General features: G+C 42.3%; 1 protein-coding gene across 2 annotated transcripts in view; it reads right to left on the bottom strand.

Moving 5' to 3' along the window:
• Positions 1-12,967: 12,967 nt before the first annotated feature.
• Positions 12,968-24,178, bottom strand: part of AGPAT5 (1-acylglycerol-3-phosphate O-acyltransferase 5) — a 55,992-nt gene continuing 44,781 nt past the window's right edge. For both annotated transcript variants that reach the window (XM_061354956.1, XM_061354957.1), the window contains exons 7-8: positions 17,276-17,399; positions 12,968-15,533 (exon numbers count right to left, since the gene is read on the bottom strand). In XM_061354956.1, the coding sequence (XP_061210940.1) occupies positions 15,308-15,533; positions 17,276-17,399 (350 nt within the window). In that variant the 3' untranslated portion in view covers positions 12,968-15,307. The remainder of the gene's footprint in view (positions 15,534-17,275; positions 17,400-24,178) is intronic.

Below are 24,178 nucleotides of genomic sequence, written 5' to 3' on the forward strand. Positions count from 1 at the left end.
TCACAGAGCAATTGCAGCTTTACAGCAATTTCAGTGTTGACAGCAATTCAAATTGTGTGTTAGTAGCAATGTGACATGCAGAGTGTGATCCCTGCTAGTTCCTGTCACCACTGGGGAGGGTTGTGCTCTGCATTTGCAGTGCTCAGAGGCTGAGGGAGATCCACAGCACAGCCAGCATCCGTTGGGCTGAGCTGGGCACCACAGGCCATTAAGCAGGTTGGCTTTGCAAAGTCAGCCTTACAGGGCCTGCCTGCCAGCTTATGTTCTTTTGCTTTTGGTTTTATTTTGATTTTTAAATCACTGCGTTGGAGAGAGCGTTTGAGCGCTTGAAAATTGTTCTTCAGCTGAAGATCGAAAAGAATAGCTGTATGCTGCAGCAGCAGTGAGGGGATATGTTTATCCTGGTGGCCTGGGGACTTGGAAAAGGCTTTGAATGACATAAGGAGCTTTGAATGTATCTAATGGGAATTATAGAGGATGAGTATGTTTCAGATATTAAATCACTGTGACTAAATAAGGATGGATTAGACACAATGTTTTATGAATGCATACTAATAAGCAGCTGTTAGGAAGACTTACCCTATTTGCAGTCCTGCTGGTAGCAGCATTACCAGCCCTGCAAGCTCAGCCATCAGAAGGGTGACTGAAATAACTGACAGCCTGCTCAGATACTCATTGTTATGAGGTCTGGTCCTTTAATTTTGCTCTCACATTTTCTTTTGCACAGTCTGGCAATTAAGCTGCCATCCTGCTGACCCAAGTACAAGCCAGGGAATAAACTAAGGTGATGTAAGATGCTGCTGTGCTGTGTAACAGCCTCGCACTAGGGACTGGACTGATAGTGCAGTTTTCATAAATAGAAATCTTCTTCCTCATCTTGGCACTCCTCTGTCTTTAACAAACTGCATCAGCAGATTCTTTGGACAAAGGGACAGATGTTCGTTCTGTTTCATAGCCCAGAGACAGATAACGCGGGGAAAAAGAAATGCTCTATCATTGGCCATGGGGGAAAAAGGCAACACAAATGCAGGTTGTATAACATGAGGTTTCCCAGACATCTGTATTTCCAAATTTCACCTCTAGTGTCTAATGTGGGACTGTGGCTAGTGGAGGAATACTTTGCTTTTCCATAAGGATTCTGTAAGTCGTGCAGGTGGTCTGACCCTGTATTTGTTTGGCTCTGGAAAGAAGCCTGAACATTGCAGTCATGCCAGCAGGTCTCCTGCTGCTCCAGGGTTCTAGCAAATCCATACATCTGGTAAGAGTTTTCCCTTTGCAACACAGGAACATCTAGTTTAAGGATTATTGTAAGCATACTTTTCCTCATTTTGCCACTTTGTAATATCTTGAGTTCGTATCTCTTCCAAAATGAATTATCCTCTTATTCTTCCTAGTACCCCTGAAATCAATGAAGTCAATGTAGTGTAAGTGATAGTGAGACTGTACTAGAAAAGGTCAAAGAAATGCAGTGAGCTTTACATGCTCATAAAGAGCCAGTCCAAGTAACAAGATGTAAGCCAGGATACAAAAAGCACAGTGCAAAAACAGATGGGGAAGAGAGTGAAGAGAGACAAAAGACAGAGGGAAGGAGCAAGATAAAGTAACAGAATAGCAAGGATAAAAGAAAACTGCACACAAAGAAATACACAGTGTGTCTGCTAAGAGAGCAGCGATCTAGAAACCAGAGGGAAGGGAAAATGAGAGGGAAGACAGCATGAAATGAGTGGGATAGAAACCTCTAGGGCAACTGAAACAACAGAGAAACGAAGAATATGGGAGACTTTTCCAGAAAAAAAAAAGGAAGAAAAAAAAAGCGTGCAGAAAGATGCATTGAAATCATGTGCTGAATTCATCCTGTTCAGGCTCATTTTCTCAGCAGCAGTGATTACTGCAGCAGCCAGCAATGGAGGAGCTCTCAAGGTCATCCCCCCTGACTGCCTGCAGAGCAGAGAGCTTCTCAGAGCCAACAGTGTCTTTTATTTGCTTCCCCCAGCTTTTAGTAATGACTAAATATAAACCGAGCTGTTGGCAACGTAAGTTATGTTCTCTGTGAGCAGTAAAAGCATGTGTTAGATCCTGAAGATAAGGGGTACACTGTGGAGGTGAGGGAGGTGGGAGGCTGCAGTGAGTGTGCTAGTGAGGATGGAAGTCACAACGATTGCCCGTTTCTAGAGAGGCAGTTCTGGTTTGTCTGTCCTTCACACAGTTCACAGGCCCCATGGTGCTCTGCAGATAACCCTGGCTCTGTCACAGCACCCAGTCCTCTAATTCAAGACCAGAAAAATTCCTCCATTTTCTTCTTTTCAGTTTTCTTTGACCATAGGCTGCACAGATAGAAATATGCACAGCTGCGTATGTTGTTGAATGCACACCAGGATGCCTCGGACATGCTGGCTCTGCTGCAGGTATTTCATTATATCAGTTTGGAAAACACTATTATAGTGTAATATAATACAGCCTTGATCTCATCATGCATCACTCTGCATGGAAAGTTAAACAACAGGAATGCTTATATCATTAACGCCACAGAGAAAGTGACCTTGCCTGAGAGGAGAAATCAAACTTTTAACAGTCCAGGGACTCAAAGGTTTACTGCAAGTCTGTTGAAAACTGGAGAGGAGCAATTTACTCTGAACCCAATGGGAACGATGTGCCACAGCTGAACATCGCACAGAGGCCATGGCCCCAGCCATCTCACTGAGATGAGCTTTCAGCTCGGGTAATGGTAGCAAGCTTTGGTCATCCTCCAAGTGCACCGCTGACTGCCCTGAAATGCCTTTTGGTAGTTTCCAAAGTAAGGTAGAACTAGATCTAACCATGGTTTAGATTTTTCCTTCTGAAAGTAGCCACATAATTGCACTCCCTGGGCTTCCCATTTGCTCGGGCAATAGAAATTTCTGGGTCAGAGCATGGCATTTAGCCATGTACTTCATTAGATGCAGTGCCTCAGACATTGCCTAACTAGACCCCCCAGTCTTTTGTATGGGAACACTGCTAAATATAGCTCAGCTTCTCCACAATACAACGTGAGTAACTCTGTATCAGCTGGGTATCAAGAAAACAAGGAGGCAGAGAAAGCCTCACCCTCACCCAAGGGAGGAGGGTTGGGTGTGAGGAGGTGTGATGCTTTGGCAGCTCAGCTACTCTTTTGATGGCCCTGTGAGGGTGGCATCTCCGCATCAGCCTCCGTGCCCCATGCCAGGAGCCGAGGACAGCGGCACAGCCTACAGCCCTTTCCCCTGGACTGCAGGCACTGAGATGTCCCCTCTGCCCCAGTGGAGGCTGAAGGACAGGGTCCAGCATCCACCTGGCTCAATGTGGGCAACCACCAGCATGGACGTCTGCACCTGAGCTGCTCAGGCTGTGCTCTCCTCATTGCTAGGGGATGTGGATTCAATACGATGAATCAGGCCAGGCTCTGCCTCATCTCATCCTGGAATTGATGTCTAAATTCATTCAGATGAAAGGAATAATGGACATGCATTTATCTTCTGAGTGGTAGTATAGAGAAGTAAAAGGGTATGGGCACCTCTGTCTCCTATAAAGGAGTCCAGATCAGCTTTAGCTGTGTATATTGGGGATGTCTCAAGTTATGTGAGTGTGATGCTAAATGCTTTGTCTGCTTAGCTGTAGCTCATGGGCCTGCTGATCACCACCCACAGATTTAAACCAGATGACCTCTTTGTAGCCAGGACAGCCAAGAACTGAGTGGAAGAATAAAGGGAGCTTGGCATGGGATCCACAGGCAAAACAATCCACACTAGGGGTCTTTCAAAAATGGGAGGAGAAAGTCTTTATTTTTTTCTAGAGGAGATGCAAGTCAGAGCACAGGGATGTTTCTTCTTCTTCCTGTTTTGTTGCAAAATAAGAGGTGGAGGGGAAAGCCGAAAGTATCTTATTCCTATAGGCCACAGGTTAATCAATGCATTGAACCTGAGGTCCAGCTCTGTATGGGGTAAAGATGTAAACCAGCCAGCTCATGAGATGAGCGTTTGTTTAGATTTGCTTTCTGAAGGTATTCAGTAAGCATCATGGGGTTTGCATTGCCTTAATCCTCAGCTCCCTTCTGCCTGGTTCAGATCACAGCTCACTAATGCCCACACCACACACACCCAAGACATTTTCTGATTTATTACCAGGCTGGGGGGATTCTCAGATGCAGAAGTTAGTGGTGCATTAAGGCCTGTTAACTGTGCCACAGGTTTCTCAAAGAAGCTAAAGCAAAGCTCAAAATTGCCTCACATATTCTCAGTAGGAAATCATAAATCTTCCCCATGGTTTTGGCTGCCCTCTTCCTCCTCTGCCCTCCCATGAAATTTTGCTTTCTGAACTGATCTCCATCATGTCTTTCACTGTGAACCTAACTGGCTGCCATTGCTGGGTTCATGTGTTTTGCCATCCCGCAGGAAACGGAGCAGGGAGGTTGTTTTCTTTCCCACCCTCCAAAGGTGTTATGTCGCTGTTATGACAGTGTTGGAGGAGAAGCATTGCGGCCTCTTGCACCACCGCTCAGGACTGAGGGCTCCTCGGGAGGCAGGTCTCTTACTGGGGTTCTGTGAATGCAGTAGGGGAGTGCAGGCCTGTCCAATGGAGCTCCTCCATGGCTGCGCACATATTGCACGTCTCCTGCGATCTCCAGGGAGAGAACCCGGTGACGCTTCCCGCAGCCTTGGTCAACCCTGGGCAGTGAGTTCCCGGGGTGTCCAGGGCCAGCACAGGCTGCAAGACGTGAGGATCTGCTCATTGCCCTTCCCCTGGCCATTAGCAAGTGGGAAGGGCGCTGGGCTGTTATCTCCTGCTTCACCACGAGATGGCGGTAGATGCTAGCGCTGGGCCGCTGCCGGAGCATCGCCAGCGAGCACCGGCTTCCCCTTCCCTGCCGCGGCAAAACCAGAGGGAGAGACAGATTTCTGCAGGGCACCCGCAAGAGCTGGCAGCGCATCCATTTTCTTTGTAGCCTGATTTTCTCTCCTTTGACCCCTTTGCCTTTTGATGTTACAGTCGCTGCCCCGACTGTTCAGACTTACCCTTCTTACCTACCCCTTTACCAGCACTGCCACTGGAGTTAGGGGCTCACTGCAGAGGTCCCTTCCAGCCTTGTTTCACACATCCACTGTCCCGCACCATGCAGGGAAGAAAAGGTGACAGCTCTCACTATTGGAAGCAAAGCAACTGGGGTTTGCTGGGGGCAAAGGGGGATTATCTGCATAGGGCAGGAAAGAGAGTCCACCTCACAGCCCTGGCTGTCAGCACTCCATGCACGACCCTTTGGGGAACATCTGCCATACAGAAAGTGTCTTCTTAATGTGCCTTCACCACCTTACAGCAGCCACTGCATTACAAAAGCTGTGCAGGCAAGACAGGTCGGGTTTGAAGCTTCATTATAAGCTGCACAGAAAGATTCAGGGTTGACTTTTTCACTGCAATGAAAACCAGTATGGGTCTTCTGCATTTGCAGTTTAATATGGAAAAATATAGAAGAAGGGAAAGAAAAAAAGAACACTGGTCCTTACACCCAAACACACGTGCAGTACAGTATGTCAGTGTGCCCTGGTGCAGATATGTGGGGTGCACCCTGGCTGGATTCCCATGGGTAAATGCAATGAGGTGCATTGCTGCAGTCACTGACAATGCTTGCTGCTGTGTAACAAATACCCCTGTACAATTCTAACCCCTTATCTTATAAACTGTAATACCTTTTCCAGTCCCTCTGGGTAGCTCCATGTGGGAGCTTCACCCACGTAAGAATTTGGTGTGACACGTTTCAAAAACCCCAGCTAGACCCGGTCATTGCAGGGGCCCAGGGAACGGACATAGGACCACATGGGGTGTCCAGGCCCAGGCTCCTGCCTCCAGAGGAAGATGAGCTTGCAAAGATGGGATGTCACCCACTGGTGACTGTGGTGGTGTGCTGAGGGGACAGGCAAGTTTGAGTTCATGTGCCCTGGTGCTCATCCCTGCAGCCTGGTCAGCGGTGACTTCAGAGTAACTCAAAGGCAAGTTTCCCATGGCAGAGGAGAGGAGGGAGGGAGCCCCACAGCACTGTGGCAGCCAAGCACAGCGGGAGCGGATATGCACAAGGGGAGGCTCGTGTCAAGCAACCTGTAGGACAGCATCCACACTGCGTGTGTCAGCTGGGCCCAGATTCTGGGGTTTAATCCAAGATGCTGGCTGAGCCACTGCTGTTGTGAATGAATCAGATCCTTACTAACCCCTGGGCAAGCCTCTTGGCTCATACGTTTGCTGCCTCCTGACCAAGACCTCCATTGTCTGCCTGAAGCTGCTCCTTGGCTCTGCTCCCGTGCAAACTCAGCAGTCACTTAGATGGCAGGTGGTGTAAAAGGACCTCTCTGATCCAGGGAAGAGAAGGACATGAGACTTGGCAGAGCACTGGCATCTTACAGCCCTGCCTCTTGCAGCCAATTTGCACGGCATCAAAACGCAAACTCCAACTGCCCTGGCAGGTTGCTTGTCTTAGGGCTACAGAGGATGCTGGAACCCTAAAAAGGAGCCCCATGAGCCTGAACGTATGACCTACATGGTTGTTGTTGAACACCAAGTACTGGTATGCTGTATGAACTGTGTGCTACAGGGTTTGCTTAATGATAGAAATCTTTTTTTCCTTTCAGTTAAAGGCTGCATTCTTCCCCCAGCATTGTCTCATGGTTTGAATGTGTTTTATAATCAAACTATCGAACTTCTTCCAGGCAGAAGTTAGTAACATCAGCCGGCCAGTTTTGCAATAGCAACACTGACCTCACCTGGGTGGCAGGGCTGATTCTGAGCACTTTAGGGACCCATTGGTGCTGGATGATGAAGGTATACTGAGGAACAGCTGTTAGAAAATAATACTCTGTGAACAAAATACAACATTTACTTACACAAGGAAGAAAAACGCTTAGATATGCTCCGCATGACTTAGCTACTCTCTGTTTCAGCCCTTTGGTTTAGTTAAACCTTTATAACCTCATTTGTGTAGCCGAGCTGCCTTGGCCCATTACTAGGTTTGGCTCAAGCAGAATCTGAGATATGTGCAGCCATAAAATGGATTCACTGAAGACACCCAGTTAAAAACAGAGACTGAGCCAAATCTGGCCCAAACCACACAGATTCCTTGAGACCAAATTTTCTCAGAGTTCAAGGCTGAGGGAGAGAAAGATGGAAGTTACGTACATGACTGGTAGTGGAACCTGTGGTTATGACTGCCCAGGGCATCTTCCTGTCTGGATTCTGGGTTTATTTCCATATACCTTTGCCTAATCAGCAAACATTTACACCAAAGCTTTCCTTGCCAGGTGCATGTTGAAGACTGGGTTTTCTTCAGTGTTCAGTCACAACTGCTCCACAGTTCTGAGAACGAACTTTACCCTTAACCTAATCATAGCCAGTTTTAAGACAAACAAACCCCCACAGTCCCTCCCAAGACTCTGGCAATCTTCTTCGAAAAGCTGTGGGACTTGGAACTGGACAAAAAAATAACCTTACTCCTGAGATGGGCTTTTCTGATCTCAGTAAAAGTTCCGTCTCCATTGGGCCAATTCATAAGGCTTTGGAGAAAAAACAAGCCAGCTGTAGCTCACACATGCCTGCTTGCCAGAGGCCAGCCAGCACTTGCAGGCTCCGTTCTCTGTTGAGTTCATGAGCATGGGACATGCTCCAGGACCCAGAGCAGGACTTCCCTAGAACTGCAATTCCTATCTCCCTCAGGCCAAAGCAGCTCTAAATCCAGATGCTCAGAGTCAAAAGCATGGATTTTTATTTCTTTTTTTACCTGTTTGTTTCCGGGCTACGTGGATGTTGGGTGAACAGCATTCAGAGCATTTTAGACATGCAAAAGGGGGAGATAGCTTGGAAAAGGAGACTTGGAGCAGACAAAATGAACCCTGGCAGAGAGCTGGGGGACCCAAAGTGTGCACAGACTGGGGGAAATTGGAAGATGAAGAGGAGATTGTGGCACGGCAAAGCACAGAGTCTGGCAACGCAACTGGGAAAGGATGCGAGGGATCTCGTCTCAGGCTCTCTTTGCACATTTTTCTGAGGTCGCTTAGGACACTTGTGCTCACACAGAAGGCCTTCCCATACCTTACTGACTGTAGGTTAAATGAGCCTGGTTACAAGGACAGAATCACGCATTTCCTCCTGATATGAATGTTGAATGCGATGCATGGTGAATGTGATAAAAAACCCCTCCAAAACTTCACAGAACGAAGTGCTTGTTGAACATCCCTGAAACGCAGGGAAGGGCAGTGCTGTCATACTGCAAACAGAAAACCAGAGCCTGATTATTCAGTCCAAGAAGTACATTTGCTCTACCAGGAGACTGCTGTAAAGGGATGTGGGATGTACTTTAAATGTTCCTGTTGCCTTCTACAGCAGATGCAAGTCCTGAACTCTTCTGCAAACTAGGCTTATTTTAAATCAGGCACCTAAGGAATAAGGGATGCAAAGCTCATAACTTCATGCAGAAGAATTTGGCCTGAGCTGAGGAAGAAGGGAGAACATGCCGCCTGGGAGACCCTTATCCAATTATTCAATGGTATCATTTGATATCAAAGTTACTTCAAACTTTGGGGCTTTGGGAGCACTCCTTCCTTCCTTTCCAGGATGTCATAAAATTTGGAGAGGATTTTTCTTCTACAGTTCCAAATTCACCTTTTGGCTTCAGTTCCCATTCCCAGCTTCTGCAGGGCTTGTTGACGGGTCATCTAGGTTTTCTCCCTGTAACCAGTGTTCTCGGTGATGGTGCGTGTCCCTGCTCACACCTTTGCTTTTATATGTGTTGAGCTGCCAAGAATAATTGTTAGCTTCAAACTGGCTCTGAAAGCAGCAGCTGGCTCTCCAAAGGGACACAGAGGACAAGCTAGCGGCAGCAGCCACTTGGCATTTCCAACCCTGTGGTGCAAAAGGAGATGTGCTTTGAGTATTGCAACTTCCTGCATCTCTTGTTGTCTTGTCACAGAACAGGAATGCAACTGACAGTATCAGGATACGTACACACCATCTCTTATTACTGTTTAAACCTAGAAACAATACCATGTCCTGCACTGACAGGAGTACTATTAGCTATGCAACATTATTTGTCAGCTCTTTGGAATACCTTTCCTTTTCTGGAAAATAAAACCACCATTTCTTCATTAACGGTACTTTCCTGTCTTTAGACAGCAGTGTGGATTATGTTATGCTTATTTCTCTCTTGCTAGAAATGCAGGTGGACCTGTGACTGCCATTAAGTCCTACCTCCGTGTGTGTGGTTCCAGAAAAAAAGTACTTCCACATTTTAATTTATCCTCCCCAGCTGTAAAAAAAATGTGTTTTTAGGGAATCTTTTCAACATTTGTCAGTATGTGGCCACATTAACGCCATCCTTTGTGGTCAATGGGTATTTATTAAAGCACTTTGATGTCAAATGAGCTTTTACACCTCATGCGAGAAGTGAACACTTGCTAGTTTATAGAAGCCAAAAAACGTTCATTGATTATACAGATTAGAGGCAATTTTTTATAGTCTCCTTATCACACAGGACTTTAAAAGACTTCAGGTGCAAACTAATGTAAAGGCAATGCCGTTTTCTGGACCTATGTTTCTGCTGAAAGTGCAACATTAGATTGTAGGAGATGTAAATGCCTGGTGAACTGTAAATGAAAACCTCACCAAGGGACTATTATGCATACAGCATGAAAAGTAATTTAACTTAATACCCCCAGTTCAAGTTTCACTCTTGAGAATTCTGCATATCCTTTTATTTGTGCCTAACGATGCTGTACAACATTTGATACTTTTTGGGATCATTACAGTGTTAACTCTCCCATCTTGGCCAACTGCAAATTAAATTCTCTCTAGCTCAGTTTCCACTGTGGTCCCAACTGGATGAAATAGCTGCACAGCTGAGTAAGGCCAGGGGCTGGCTGCATCCAGAAATTCAAAACTGCTTTGGCAGTTCCAGCCTTCACGTGTGTCTCAAGACGACGGGGAAGGAGGTCTTGGTGCAGAGTGCAGGATCGCAACAGGCGCAGTGATGACAAGGTCTGCTAGTACCCACGGTGTGGCAGACTCTTTCCCAACATGGAAAGGCACTTCAAATATATGGCACTTTAGAGCAGAACCCTCCCTTTTTCCTTACTTTGTAACCACAAAGTTTGGAGCTACAGCTGTCTGCAGACTGGTGTGAGCTCACAGGGCCATTTCCAGTTCCACCTTGTTCCTAGGGCACTTCAATTTCGGGTGCAGAAATGACCCAGGGCTGAAGCAGAATACAGACATCCATGTACCAGCCAATGCCTTTGGCATCAGTTACAGTCATGCTGGTCCTACAGATCAATCTTTTCTGACCTTTGCCAGGTGAAAAGCAGCACTGGCACATTGCCTTGAGGTTCTGGAGTGGAGGGGACAGTACCATGAGCTCTGGAGATGTTCCTACATTGGAACAGAAAGTCTCCTTCTTCCTGTTCTAATGACTGGGCTTTCATGCCCTTAGTAGGCATCATCCTCCCAACTCTTCGCCCGCCCATGCTTCAAAGCCCTAGTGAGCTCCGGCTTTTGGAAAGACACTCTAGAGAGACTACCAGGCCCTGGATACTTTGCAAACAAGTCAAGTGGGTTGCAGGCACAACGTCCCTCCAAAACCCTTTGTACTAGCAGCCCATGGTGATGCCTGTCTCAGCCTATGGTGGTGGGTCTGGGTCTTACTGGGCTTTGTGGGGAGCCTGGCAGCTCAGACCAACAGCTGTGCTACTGCACAGCCAGAGGATTAACAGCAATGTCTGGCCTTAAACATCTGCCCCCCCTGTAGTATCTCTGGGCCAATCGGGCAAACAGGTTGAAATGGCTCTGGTTCGAATTAGTCATGCAGGGAATACAAACAGAGGCATCAAATACGCTTCGAAAACTGGGTTCCCACACAAGATGAAAGGGAGACAGAACGGCTGTGAAATAGTTTGTACAAACATAACTAATGAGATTTTGACATTGCAAATATGACCCAGGAACAAGTCACTATTTTTCAGGGTGGTGTCTAGTCTTTGCATTTAGTTACAGCCACACAAACTGTCTGTCACTGGAAGCGCATGCTCCAGCAGAGGTAGGAGGAAGATCCATCTTGAATATCCAATGCAGACTTATCAATAACCCCTCTTTCAATAGCAGCATCTCCTTCCAGCCCTTCAGCAAGACTCCCGCCTCTTCTCTGGCATTTGCCCAAGGAATACCAGTCCCTAAAAAGGAGGTGGGTGTCATAGAATCAAATCAGGCTTCAATACAAATAGAGAATTTCTTTGGGTCCAGGATGAGAAAGCAAACCCAAGATCAGTATGGAAAGTGATGAGTGACTCCTCTTTAGGAACACACCAGACCAGTCAGCCCAGGGCAGGGGTGCAGGTCTGGGACTGAAAGAGGACAGGTATGAGAAATATCACCCTGACAGGAAAATTGGTCCCCACACGGAAAAGAAATCTTCCCTGGAATCAATCAGATATGGTCATGCCTGGAGCTGCTGTTTCTAATCCTTTATTTTTATTTATTGGATTATCACTGCTTTTCCTTCTTGCTGTTCTGTTTTACTCGCATGACTTGTCATTATACAAACTTAAAGTAACATTTTTTTTATGTCTTAAGCTTAGCAAATTGTGCAACACGCTTCACTGGGACCACAGAGCCCCAGACTGGTGACACAGGCAAGACATGACAATGGAGACAAGAGAATCACCATCATGTTCACTTCAAGCCCCGTCATCAGAACTATTATGCTAAAAAGTGACCTGGAGCTGCAAGAAAGGACCAAACTGTGGTTTCCACATTTATAAAGGAAAAGTCTTTACAAAGCAGGTGCCAAGTATCTTGAACCCATTAACTGGTTTTCTATGCCTGCCAGGGAGTGGTTGAAATTTCTGCCATTAAAAATGTTTTTTATTTGGAGGTGATGGGGAAGAAATCTTGTTTCATTTTTAACAATAAGCCAAAAATCCCCAACCTGCTTCTGGTCCCCTTCATTATTCAAATCTAAAATGGTTGCCTCTCTCCCCCCCAGTTATTATTCTGAAATTATTCTGATTATTCATGCTAAAATGCCAGAATAACCAGGAGCCAATTTTTAACTAGTAAAATGTTCATACTAAATGCTAAAAAAAGCTTTACAGCTGTACGGCTACAGTCTACTGAAAGGAGAAAGTCCAAGTATTACACTAAGAAAATGCTTCAGAGGAGTAAGAAAAAGACTGCAGCAGGCTGGAGCCCCTCATATGTCTACTCAGTCATTTCTTCACTGCAGCATCCCTCAGTGCTTTAGTTTTCTGTCTCACTTCACTTTTTGTGTTCTCCATTATTTAAGTTAATGCTTCCTTACTATCCCAATTCCTTCTACAAAAGTAAACACAAAACCATTGTGGAACTTGCACATAGCGGTTTTACATACAGTTATGTATATGAACAGAGTAGTACTTGTGTAGAGTGAAATTGCTATGATCAGATGCACTTATGCAGCTGGAGAAACAAGTTTTTGAACATACAGGCCCCTCTCGGATTCAACACATCACTAAAACTTAGATGGCATTTGCTGTGGAGACATGCTTCGTGTATTTGTTTGCAGTACCTCTTCCCACTCCCTTGTGTCCAAACTCACCATCTGTGCAAGGCTGCAGTGCCCCATTCCTGGCCAGGACTCTGCTACTGCACATGCATAAACATTATTAACAAGCAACATGTGGTGCAGGTGTTCATGGGTGAAAAAGCTATTGCAATCCAAGCGACCTGGCCATGCGTTGCATTGGCACAAGCACAAATCGATTCTAACACATTTTTTAGCTGGATGGGAAAAGACAGCAAAATTGTTTTTTTTTTCTCATTGACTGTTTCTCACACAAATCCTTCTGCCAAGGACTCAACGTGCACTTGTAGCCTCTTTGTAGGCAGTTCCTGTTAATCAGATTACGAAGACAGAAATACAGAAAAATACTGAACAAGTAGACAGGACAGAAAAGTTGAATGAGCATTGGCTCTTCTTATTTTAATGAAGAAATATTTCAAGTTAATATCAGTGCAATTTAGAAATAGCATGTGATACTCCCAATGCCAAATACATCAGCAAATTACAGTTCCAGAAACTTATAAATTAATGGCAAGGAAAAATAATCAAGATTAACAGAGAGAGTAAGGTTCAAAATAAACATCCCGTTTGTCTGTTGCACTGCATCGATTATATTCCTGGTACTTAAACAGCAAGAAAGATCCAGTATTTCGTGGTAATTAGGCTCTCCAAAATAGCAGTTATTTTTCCACAAATGAATTAAGCATTTTCCATCTACTTTTGATGTATAATTAAATGTTATTCTTGGCCGTTACAAAGAAATTTAGTCTTGTCAGAGTAAAATTTCATTCCACGATTGAAAAATCACACTAACACAGGAACACTGCCTTGTGGTTATACCCACTGGAAACAGCCAGCTGAGAATAGGAAGAACTACATGTGAGCCTATCTGGCTGTTACATAAAATGGCTTTTTTTTTCCTGGTTTCACAGCCTCATAACAATACTGTTTTTCAACATTGTTCCCAGTCATTGTTTTTAGAACGGTTCATCAACATATCCTGAATCAATCACTGATATAAATAACTCCAGTGACAAAATCCATTCTGGAAGGACAGAGAACTGCAGAACTGCAAACTGAAAGCTGTACCGAATGATTTTAAGGTGGACCTGTAATTACTCTATAAAATTCTGTAAAAAAACCACCACACAGTAAAAGCAGTATCTTTGATTAACTGGCAATGGTGGAACCTGAAAAACTGAGTTATAGTTTTCAGGGACATTAACTCACAAAGGACTCTAATGCAAGACAAGTCGTACCGAAGCTAGAGAGAGATGCACATTTAAAGCTTGCAAGTGTGATATAAAAATATTCTCTAGTTTTTTAATTTTGATACAGGGAGACCACTGCCCTAATGGAAGAAGATAAAATACATCCTCTTTCCTACCTCATCGCTGTACATATAGATTATTCCCTTGATATCAGGAAATGGCATTTCCCCAACAAAAATACCAGTCATGGGGATCGCAGACTTTCTAGCAGTTAAGAGTTAGTTGATTTTGCTCTTTGAAGTATATTTTCAAGCAGGTGAAACACTGATTGGGTACAAATTCCTTTCACTACATTGTGGTTTAGTCTACTGTGCAAATCATATACATCAACCCTGTAACTTCAACCCAACTGCAGTCCGCACTGCCTAGAATGATCTGAGAATTTTGTCTGATATTACAGCATAGAGATGACTGCCAGGTTATGAAACATCAGGCTAAATCAGATTAGTAGAAGGCACATGCTTCGGATTTAGCAGGAATACCTGAAGGTTCCTCGTTACCATACCCTTACACTCCTGAAGTTACTACAGTAATTCTGTGCATTACCCAAATGACAGTTTGCTTACAGAAAACTGTGAGGTAACAGTAAACTTCTGCTTATGGCACATACACATGAAAGATCTGTGAGCTGAGCTGAAACTCTTGAGGTACTAGGGGTAACACAGACAGAGGGTAGGCTATACAGTCTGGTTAGGCCAGAAACAAAAACTTAACATTTCATTATACTGCATACATTCCTTTTACACACAAATACAGGGTATGCAAAATAAGCTGTTTGCTCAGTAGAATTTAATGTTTTGCCTATGTAAAATACCAGCTAATACTGCCATATAATCAAAAGTCATGCACCAGATAAACAGAGCTTCTTCCCCATGAACAGCAGTTCTCAGGAACATTTTATTCTGCTTCAGGTAACAACATCTTATGATTTGCCAGTTTACATAGACCCTCTTAAAGAACAGTATTTAGCTAAAACTGAAAAGCAAACTTGAAAAAGAAAAAAAAGGCGTTTATTTTAGTTGCGATACAGCTGGGACAGATGTAACTGAGCTGCTGCAATGCACCAAAGACTAACGAAAATTCAACATGAATATCAGAAGAATAAATATACACCCTAAATTAATCTCTGTAAATACATTCATAGGTCCACTTAAGACACCCTTATGCATCACCCATACTTCATCAAATCTGCAGATAGAGATGGATGTTAGTTCACAGGGAAAGCAATTTATCACGACTTGGTTTATCTGTCATTATTCCAGCAAGAATCAGTAGCAAATTTGAAAATGTACATTTATTTTCCCCAGACCAACCACACAGAGCCTTAAGTCACAAATTCGATTATCTCCAATGTTCGGTCAATAAGGCTTTATTTACACTTTTTTACTGTAAAGTCAGGAAAAAGTTTGGTGCAATGTGCAAGAAAAGACTGCACATTTCACTGGAGACTAACATCTGCTTATGGTTTAATGCTAACCCACAGGCAGCCAATTAAAGTCCCATATATCCATGTTTTTACATAAAGTTTCCTTCCAGATTCTGTCAGGAGCATACTAGCAGTCAGGCCACCTAAGAACAGCAAAGATGGCAAAGTTTTCTTGAGGCTTAGTCTGGAATGAACACTTTTCCCAGGGAACTTATTTCTTCTTTTAGAATCCTTTGCATCATAAAACTCTATTAGTAACCTACAAGCAGACAAAAGGAGATGGTCAAAGTTAAACATTAGTGTAAGAAGTTTTAAATAACTTATTTTCATGCAGTAACTGCTTCTAAGCACACATTATGTAATGAATGATTTCACAATAAGCAGCAGCTCATCTGCTTTAAGCGATCGGTATGCCATAAGAATATGATGCATTCAAAGTAATGTTGTTGTCAAGAGTACCCAACCTGAACCCTTGTAAGCAATGAAAGTAGATTTGGGGACTCATTTTAAACCCTGAATATAAAAGTTGAAAAGAATCCTCTTCATTAAACATTCAGCAGATAAGCCCAGAGTAGTGGGCAATATCATGGGACGAAACAGCACACACTTAACCACTGAACACCAAAGGAGGGTAAAAAAGTATCTTTACAAAATAAACTAATAAATAACAAGGGTTCAAAGACACTAAATATTTTGGAAACAAAAAGTGCAAAAGTAAAATGCGACTCCACTAGTTTCACAGTAACTTTTTTTCTCCTATTTTTGAAAACCAGTAATATATAGATTTGAAAATCCTGGGGTTTTGTTTTGAGTATCTCTAATTTCACCTGACAGACTACTTTGGTCCCAGAAAAGATGTTACAGTCAACAGGAGTCTACAAATGAGACACAGATGACCAGAGTTCAGTTTTGCTGGTCTTCATGGGAAGACTACTAAAGGGACATTGGACTGAGTTTTATTTTATGTATCAGTTCCTTTATTTAGTATTTATTTATTCCTGTATGTACTTTCTGTATCAGATTATAAAATTAAGTTCAGACTTTCTTCCTCTCAAAAGTGAAGAACAGAAAAATTACTTAGTGATCTTAAACTTCTAAGACACTTAGCAACAGTGTCATGTCTACAGATAGTCATGTTAAGTTTTACATGGATAGAAAAATCACAGGAAAAATTGATCAGTTTTACTTCAATGAAGTCTGAGATAGGCAGAACAATTTTAAAACAGAAAGTACCTGAACAACCAGGGAAATTTCTGTCTTACACAAGGTATTTAAGGATTTAGATTCAGCTCCCTTAAGCTGGACTTCAGACATGGCAAATTAAACCACTGTCTCTCAAACAATACTTGAAATCCCACATTTAGGCACAAAGTCCTCCTGGAGCACAAGGTCCCCCAGGATCCTTTGCATATGCTCACCAGTGACTTATCTGGGGATGCTAGAGGGATCCAGGTACTTTATGTCTGCCACGATTCAAAGATGGAGAGATAAAATTTCTACTTCACCTCATTTCCCCAGTGAAGGCAGGGAGCTCAGCATTACTTGTGGTTTTATCCAGTCGCTGTCCGATGGAATATGCATTAACAATTCTGTCAGAAGAGATTAGATCAAAACCTTCCCCTCTCTAATCTGAACTGACTGTGAGGTTAGAATCAAACTGTTTTTTTCTTGCTTGCTTACTGCAGGCATCTTACATTCCTGGCTGCACATGACTCAGCTACAAGAAGATAAATAAAGAGTATTCAGAGGAATGAGTTGCACCTGGAACACGGACTCATACCTCTTCAGTCTAAGGAAGGTCTAAAATCCAGGAATCCCAGTCTCCTGACCAAAAGATTTAACCACAAGGTTGTTATACAAAATATGCACAGGAGTAACAACAGCACCCCTCTTCAGAGAGCCCTACAGCTTGCACTGCTCGTAACACAGAAATCATGGGTGTATCTGTTAATATAAAAGAAATAAGACAGCTTCTTGAAAATTCTTCATATTGCTACTCACTTATCCTTTATTTCAAAACGTTCATGAAGCCACCTTCTCATATACATCTGCTCTTCTGGAATGTCCTTCAGTTCAATTCGATCAATGAAAATATGAACTCTTGGGCACTCCTTGCAAAGAAACTCTAAAAAGAGAGCAAACCAGGAATTAGTTACAAAAACGCTGTATGCCATTTGTTTCTTTAAAATACACTGAAAATCTGACATAGGAGTTGCAAGTCCCTTGGAAGCCTCACTTCAGTTCTCAAAAGCCTCTCCTCTTTATGTGTGGATCTTGAGCACTTCACTGCACTTAGGAGCCATCTGGCACACACTTTTGAAATGGTGCCACATTATCGTGTGCAGCGTGGAAAAATTGTCCTAAAATCCTGTGCTTGGAAACGCTGCACTTCTACCTCAGCAGCCATTTACTCATTCTGTAATGTGGGGTGCAATAACTTTGATGTTGTAAAGTTATCCAGCCTGCCATTTTAGTTAAAGTTAGCAATCCAATTTGCTTGTCCTTTTTGAAATCTAAATTTTGCTTGCTCCTGGATGACAAAATTGGAATTACGAGTGAGTTCCCAAAATATTGCCAGGAGGAAGTTGGCTTCAGTTTAAATAATAACCTCTAATTAAAAAGTACAATACGGCAAAGGACTCAGAACAAAATTCTGCTTTCCATTTTGCACCTCTTCTGCACAAATTTGAGGACATTTGCACAAATTTCCTCAATTTTCTCCAAAAATTTAGCAAGTGTTAATTACAAACAAGACTCCATTAATCAAATAGCCTTGTGGGATTTCTTACAAGTGGTAAAGATACTGCACGTGGGATGAAAAACCTACCAGTATTTGTGTATTTGTAATCATTTGCATTTGTTGCAGTATCCATAGCATGCCTGTACAAAGAGATGCATGATGTGAGGATGGAGGCCTTTGAAATTTGTATAATCTTTGTGTTTTGAAAAGGGATCAGAAACGCCTTCCTACAATACAGACAGGCAACAAATGTTACACAGATTGGGTGGTCCCTTTAGGTTGTTGACATTTTTTGAACAGAAGTGCAGATGTACGGCTTTGTACAAATGTACAGGCCTACAACTGTTATGGGTAACTTGAAGAATGACCATGCAAAACAACTGTTACTGCATGTACATCTGTATTATTGCCTATCAAAGCAGATATCCCCTATTTGTTTAGAGGAGTTTGATTTTTACGGACTTTGCTAAAAAAACAATACTTATCATATACTAGAAATTGTCTTAAAAGAATTTTAAAAGCATGAAAATATATTTGTGTGTTGTAGAGGGGCAGGGAAGGAAAAGAGAAAAAGAAATCAGTAAAGTCTTAAAGCATTTTGATGCTGAAATCTGTAAGGTGCTGTGTGCATTTTGTCTAGTCTTCAGGCAAAGAGTCCTTTACTGAACCACATCACAGTGTGACGGGAGCAACATGGCCCAGGCACCAAACGAAGAAATGGCTGAGGGCTCTCATCAGGAACAAGTTCACCTCTTTGCCATGGAGTACCAAACACAACTGTTGCTAAAAGGCTTCTGGTTAAACAGTCTCCTAGATACAGCTATTAGATGGCAGGGACTCCAAGTACTAGTTTACGTGCAATGCTTTAACTACCTACAAAGAAATCAGCATTCATGTATCTGAAAGGAGCTCTTTCCTCTTGCTTTTAATGTGAAGAAAGGATTTTCCAAGTCTGTTTCTCTGAGGATACTATCCAGGCCGCTATATGCAGGTCATTCACTGTATGATCACCTAAAAGCATACTTTTAATATTTTAAAATGACAGCTGTATTATCCATGTCTTAAATGCTTACAATGTTCACTGATGTACAAATCCTCTTTTTGAGTGGCATTATCTATTAAGTGGAACATTCTAAAAATATGCAAAACTATATCTAAAATGCAAAACTGTATCTAAAAAACAGAAGTCCAGAAACCATAAGTCTTTTTTCCACTAGTCTTCTATAAAAACCATCTGTGCTATGCATATTCAGCTAGAGCTGAAGATTCAGCTTTAAAAAAACATTTGCAACATTCTGTGCAATGTACTATGTATGCTTCTTTTGCTTCGTACGGCATAGGTTGTTCTGTATAGGAACAAACAACTCTTTCCTGACGTTACTCATCATCTCAGTTGTAACTGATTAAGGAAAAATAAACAAAACCAAATTCTATGTTAGATGAGACAACATTAATAGCCATGTGGTATTTTTAAAACTAATGTTATGCTGCTTAAAAAAATGCTGATATTTGGTCATTTAAAGATGGCAACCACTACAATGTTGTATCAGTAATCGGCTCTAGTTAACACAACAGGAATAAGACTTAAGTATTTCAAAAGAAATACCTTTCCCCAGCAAAGCTGAAATGTAGCAACTTTACGAATCTGTTTATGAAAGAAAAAAACTGAACAAATAGCCAAGCATTGCTGCTGGCCTTCTACCTTATGCCCAAGTTCCACTGTATATTGATTCTTACTACTTCCTGCACTGGTCATCTTTGACCAGTCTAAATCAAGTCCCCATATGTGAAGATCCTGAAACTCGTCTTAATTTCCTACCTTTGTAAATCCCAGTGCTCTTCTCTACAGCTTTACTCTCCGTTGCAGTTTAAGACTTAGTACAGCCTCCTCACAGGCTACGTGATTTGCAACTGCAGGTGGTCCCCTAAAGAGGATCAGGATTCCCACCCATTGAGTCAAGGCCATTTCAAAGCCTGGGCATCCAGGACAACTGCAGATGACACTGTAACACATGCACTCAAGCTAGTCAGGGAATCTGACTCGTCTTTAATTACCAAGTTGATGTCAGAGCTTAATGTAACTAATCAAATTTATTTTTTTGTTTTAGATGCATAATGTTACTGCAATTACGTTAAGAACACCAGTGGGTAAGAACAATACATTGAGAGGTTTTTGAGAAGAAACAGCTGGATTTTATCACCACAACCTCTAAAAGGTTTGTGATGGTCCCATGACCCTTAACTTCACATTAGCTTAACTCCCAAAAGACTTATGTAATTAAGCTAAGAAACAAAATCTCATTGAAGCAATTTATTATGTGCAAATTACATCCAACCTCAGGCCTTAAGGCAAGCATCTGACAGGCTTTTCAGATCCCTAAACTTGCCAGAATTTGTTATAATTAACAGCAGGAACAAGCAAGCCTGAACTTCCCTTCAAAAGACCAAACACAAGTCCTAATCATACATTTTAATCAAATACTATATTAGTCTATCAAGAACCGAGTATGTTTAGGGTTAAATGAACACTAAAGTTGTGTGGGAGCCAAGTGGACTGACTTTTGTGTGGGAGATAATTTCCTAATAAAGCTTTCTATCTGGCTAAATAACAGATACAAGTATGGAATGTGTATTATGCTTCCAGTGATTCAACTGACAGAGGACTGAAGGAGTCAGTGCAGAATTAGGATTAAAGAACAGCCTCCAAGAAAGGAATGGGACCCACAGAGCTTTTAATAGCAAATTAATATTTGGGAGGGTGTTCTGCTTGCTGGGGTTTCCACAAAATTCTACCAGCTTTCAACTTCTCCACTTCAAAAGCTGATTAATTCTCTTTTAAATTACCAGCATTACCAGGGTAAGTAAGGGAAAGGGAGACGCTCCAAGCACAGACATACCTATAACTGAGAAGGGACATACAAATGGCCTCAGGCAATCTTACCCGTTAATGCTACCACAAAAGTTCATTCCAAATGATCTGCCTTGCCCCTTAAGAAAGTTGTGAGAGTGGTGTTACACTTCAGCAGATATTCCAGTTTTCAATTACTAATGAAGGCTATTTTTATATGCACTTTAAACACGACAGCATTAAAGTAGCTCAGATTTCAACCTCCTACGTCTGCTCTTTTACTGCAATGTAATTATTGCCAAAGTCCTTCAAAATTAAAAAGGACAAACTGAAGCCTGACACAGTCATGTCCATTTAAAGAGCCCCCCTGTTCTCTCCTGTTTAACAGAGTTCAGCAATGTTTCTGATAAACTTAAACCAGTATCAGAAGAAACAGAGATCTGAATAATGTATATTTATTCTAAATAACGAGTATTTCAAATGTGTAAGAATATCTCTTCAGTAACAGAACAATTGCTTGTTGTGCTGTGCCGTTTTACAGACAAAAAACCATGACAGCAAAGACATTCCTCTCTGAACCGTAGATGCTTTCTGCACTACAGAAAAATTAAATTTTCATTAGTCTGGACTTAAGTGTTCAGCTACCAAAGCAACTTGTAAACCATCTCCTTCTTAAAGAAAGAAATCCCATCTCTCAACTTCCCTTTACCCCTTCCTTACACCAAATTAACAATCAATAGGCAAAACAAACATGAATTCAAGTGCTGAGTTGTTTCTTAGCTTCATGATTTCCATTACTTCAAGTTGAACTGACAGGGAACTATTTCACGGCTTGCTCTAACAAAATAAAGCAGTGGTACAGCAGAACAGCACTAGATGGAAAGCAAACATCCAGGGTACAGCAAAGGTTGTTTAGATGAATTAACTTGAGGAGCAGTGGGAAAGCAAGCAGCTGGTATTGCTGGTAGGGAAGAATGGAGGGGATATTGTTCAGCCAAGGTTGAAACTTGCAGCCAGGAGACAAGCCAGAAGAGGAATCGCACTCACAAAAGTACTGCCAATCCCCTGTGCAAGGCCCAAGATGCACACATAGATCAGAGCCTTCACGCATGCATGAGGGGCACAGCACAGGGAGTAAGCGCCTTAGAAGCTGAGAGATTTTTTGAGATGAGAAATGGGATGCAACTGAATCATTAAGCCAGGGTGCTCGCAATGGAAACTGAAAAAGCATTTCAACTCACAGCTGGAGAAAGCTGAAGGTCAGATGGAGGTAATATATGAGGTGGGCGTAGCTAAAATTCAGTGTGAGGGCAAAACTCAGAAGTACATCTGTACCAATGTGAGAACAGTAAACATGAAGACAGGAGAACAAGAATTATTGGCACCAAGAAATTACCCCTGTAAGGCAGGTATCTCAGTGGCCTTGAAGGAGCATGCAGTGTTACCAGGTTACCAGACTTACAGGAATGACAGAAAAGGATCTACAGGTGAGGGAATGGTAGTGTGCAAGAAACTTTACATAACAGCTTTATATAATAAGGATAGAGAACCACAAGGAAATCATTGTGGGTGGAAAATCCAGACTAATATTATATATATATATATATAAAATACAATATATATTAGATAAGGAGATACTAAATGACTCCTTGATAAGTTTGGTAATAGTGGCCAGAAACTGTGAAGGCAGAGTGAAAGCTGCAAGTTCAGGACTGATAAAGGTAACTGGAATTTCATACTTCTGCTATTAAACTGCATCAGTGCTTCATGAGGATGAGGTGTAGAGGGGAGGAAAAAACCCCAAAACTAACACAAGCCAGTCAACCAAGAACACTGAAGATAAAAAGTTGCTTCCTGGAATAACGGTTAGCAAAACCCTCAAGAAAGTATGCATTCTGATGTAGTCTTGAGTGGTGCACCGTGTTAGTGAGAAGTGTTCTGAAATCACAATGCAATTAATTTCAGCATTGTAGAGAAAGAGTCTTAATGAATTCAACACACAAACGCAGAATTAAAGAAGTTATGTAATGGGGGCAGTGAGGAAGGCAGTGTCCAAACACCCTAAAAGAAACAGTCCAAAAGGAAGCAGCCTGCAAGCTGTTAAAAAAAACCCTAAATACCAACCCCTGAAAAGCTTGTATTAGAAACCCATGTAAAAGATGTATAACACTACAAAAGAAGTTGTCTGAGTGAGTCTGAAACCCACCCGTATGGCTTAATCGGAAAATTCAGGAGGCTACCACTACTACGGTCCTACCTTGTCTACTCTGCAGAATGGCAAGCTTGTGCAAATAAGGAAAACCCAGAAAACTACACATGCCAAAAATAAACACAAAATTAAGAAGAACAAAAAGGAGCTTGAAAAAAGGAAAGCATGATCTTAAGAACTTTACCTTTTCTTCAATATATTAAAAGCAGTAAAGCAACTAAGGCACTGGTGGGACTGCTGGATGACCAAGGTGTGAAGAGCCGCAGTTCCATGCAAAAGAAGCTCAAATATTTGTTTGCATTATTCTTTCCTGCTGAAAATGTTTGATTCCTACGCCCACTGCATTCTTTGTACCAGATCGCTCAAAGGAACTAGATCAATAAGTAAACAGACAGAAAGTATTAGACTAAATAAACAAGTTGGATGTCAGGAAGTTACCAAGACCAGAGAGCATTCACCCAAATGCTCTCAAATGTGGAATTTAAAAACACAAGATGTATAACCTATCATCACAAACAGCTATTGTGCCAGGAAAATGGGGAGTTTCCCTTCTACAAACAAGGGCTTTAGAGATGATGCTGGGAAATACAAACCAAAGAGTCTTACACCCCTGGGTAAGATAGCAGGGTTTATAATAAAATTGTTAAGCACAGAGATAATCACAGTGTTGGAAAAGAGTTGGCATGGATTCTGTAAAGGGAAATCCTGTCTCACCAATTTGCTGGATTTCTACATCAGTGTCAAGATGGAAGGCGGATAAAGGGGATTCACTGGACATGATATATATGAATTTTCATAAAGCCTCTGACAGGGTTCCACACTGAAGACTATTAAAGAAATTAAGCTGCCATGGGATTAGAGGAAATGTTTTATAGACCAAAAGCTGCTTAAAGGAGAAGCAGCAAATGGAAGGACTTAATGGTTGCTTTTCAGGATGGAAAAGACCCAGGAACTGGAGTCCTCCAGAGATCAATGCTAGGTTTTACTCTGTGTCATGACCGATGAGCTGAAGATGGGAGCAAACGGTGAATCCGCCAGTTTTTCACATCTTTTTCAGAAGATCCTAAGCTTTTTCTGGTAGTCAAATGCTGGCTAACCTCCAAAAGG

Source organism: Neopsephotus bourkii, unplaced genomic scaffold (assembly GCF_033783945.1).
Source record: "Neopsephotus bourkii isolate Nb327-2 ecotype Australia unplaced genomic scaffold, CSIRO-AGI_Nbou_v1 NB_756, whole genome shotgun sequence".
In the NCBI taxonomy this organism is placed as follows: Eukaryota; Metazoa; Chordata; class Aves; order Psittaciformes; family Psittacidae; genus Neopsephotus; species Neopsephotus bourkii.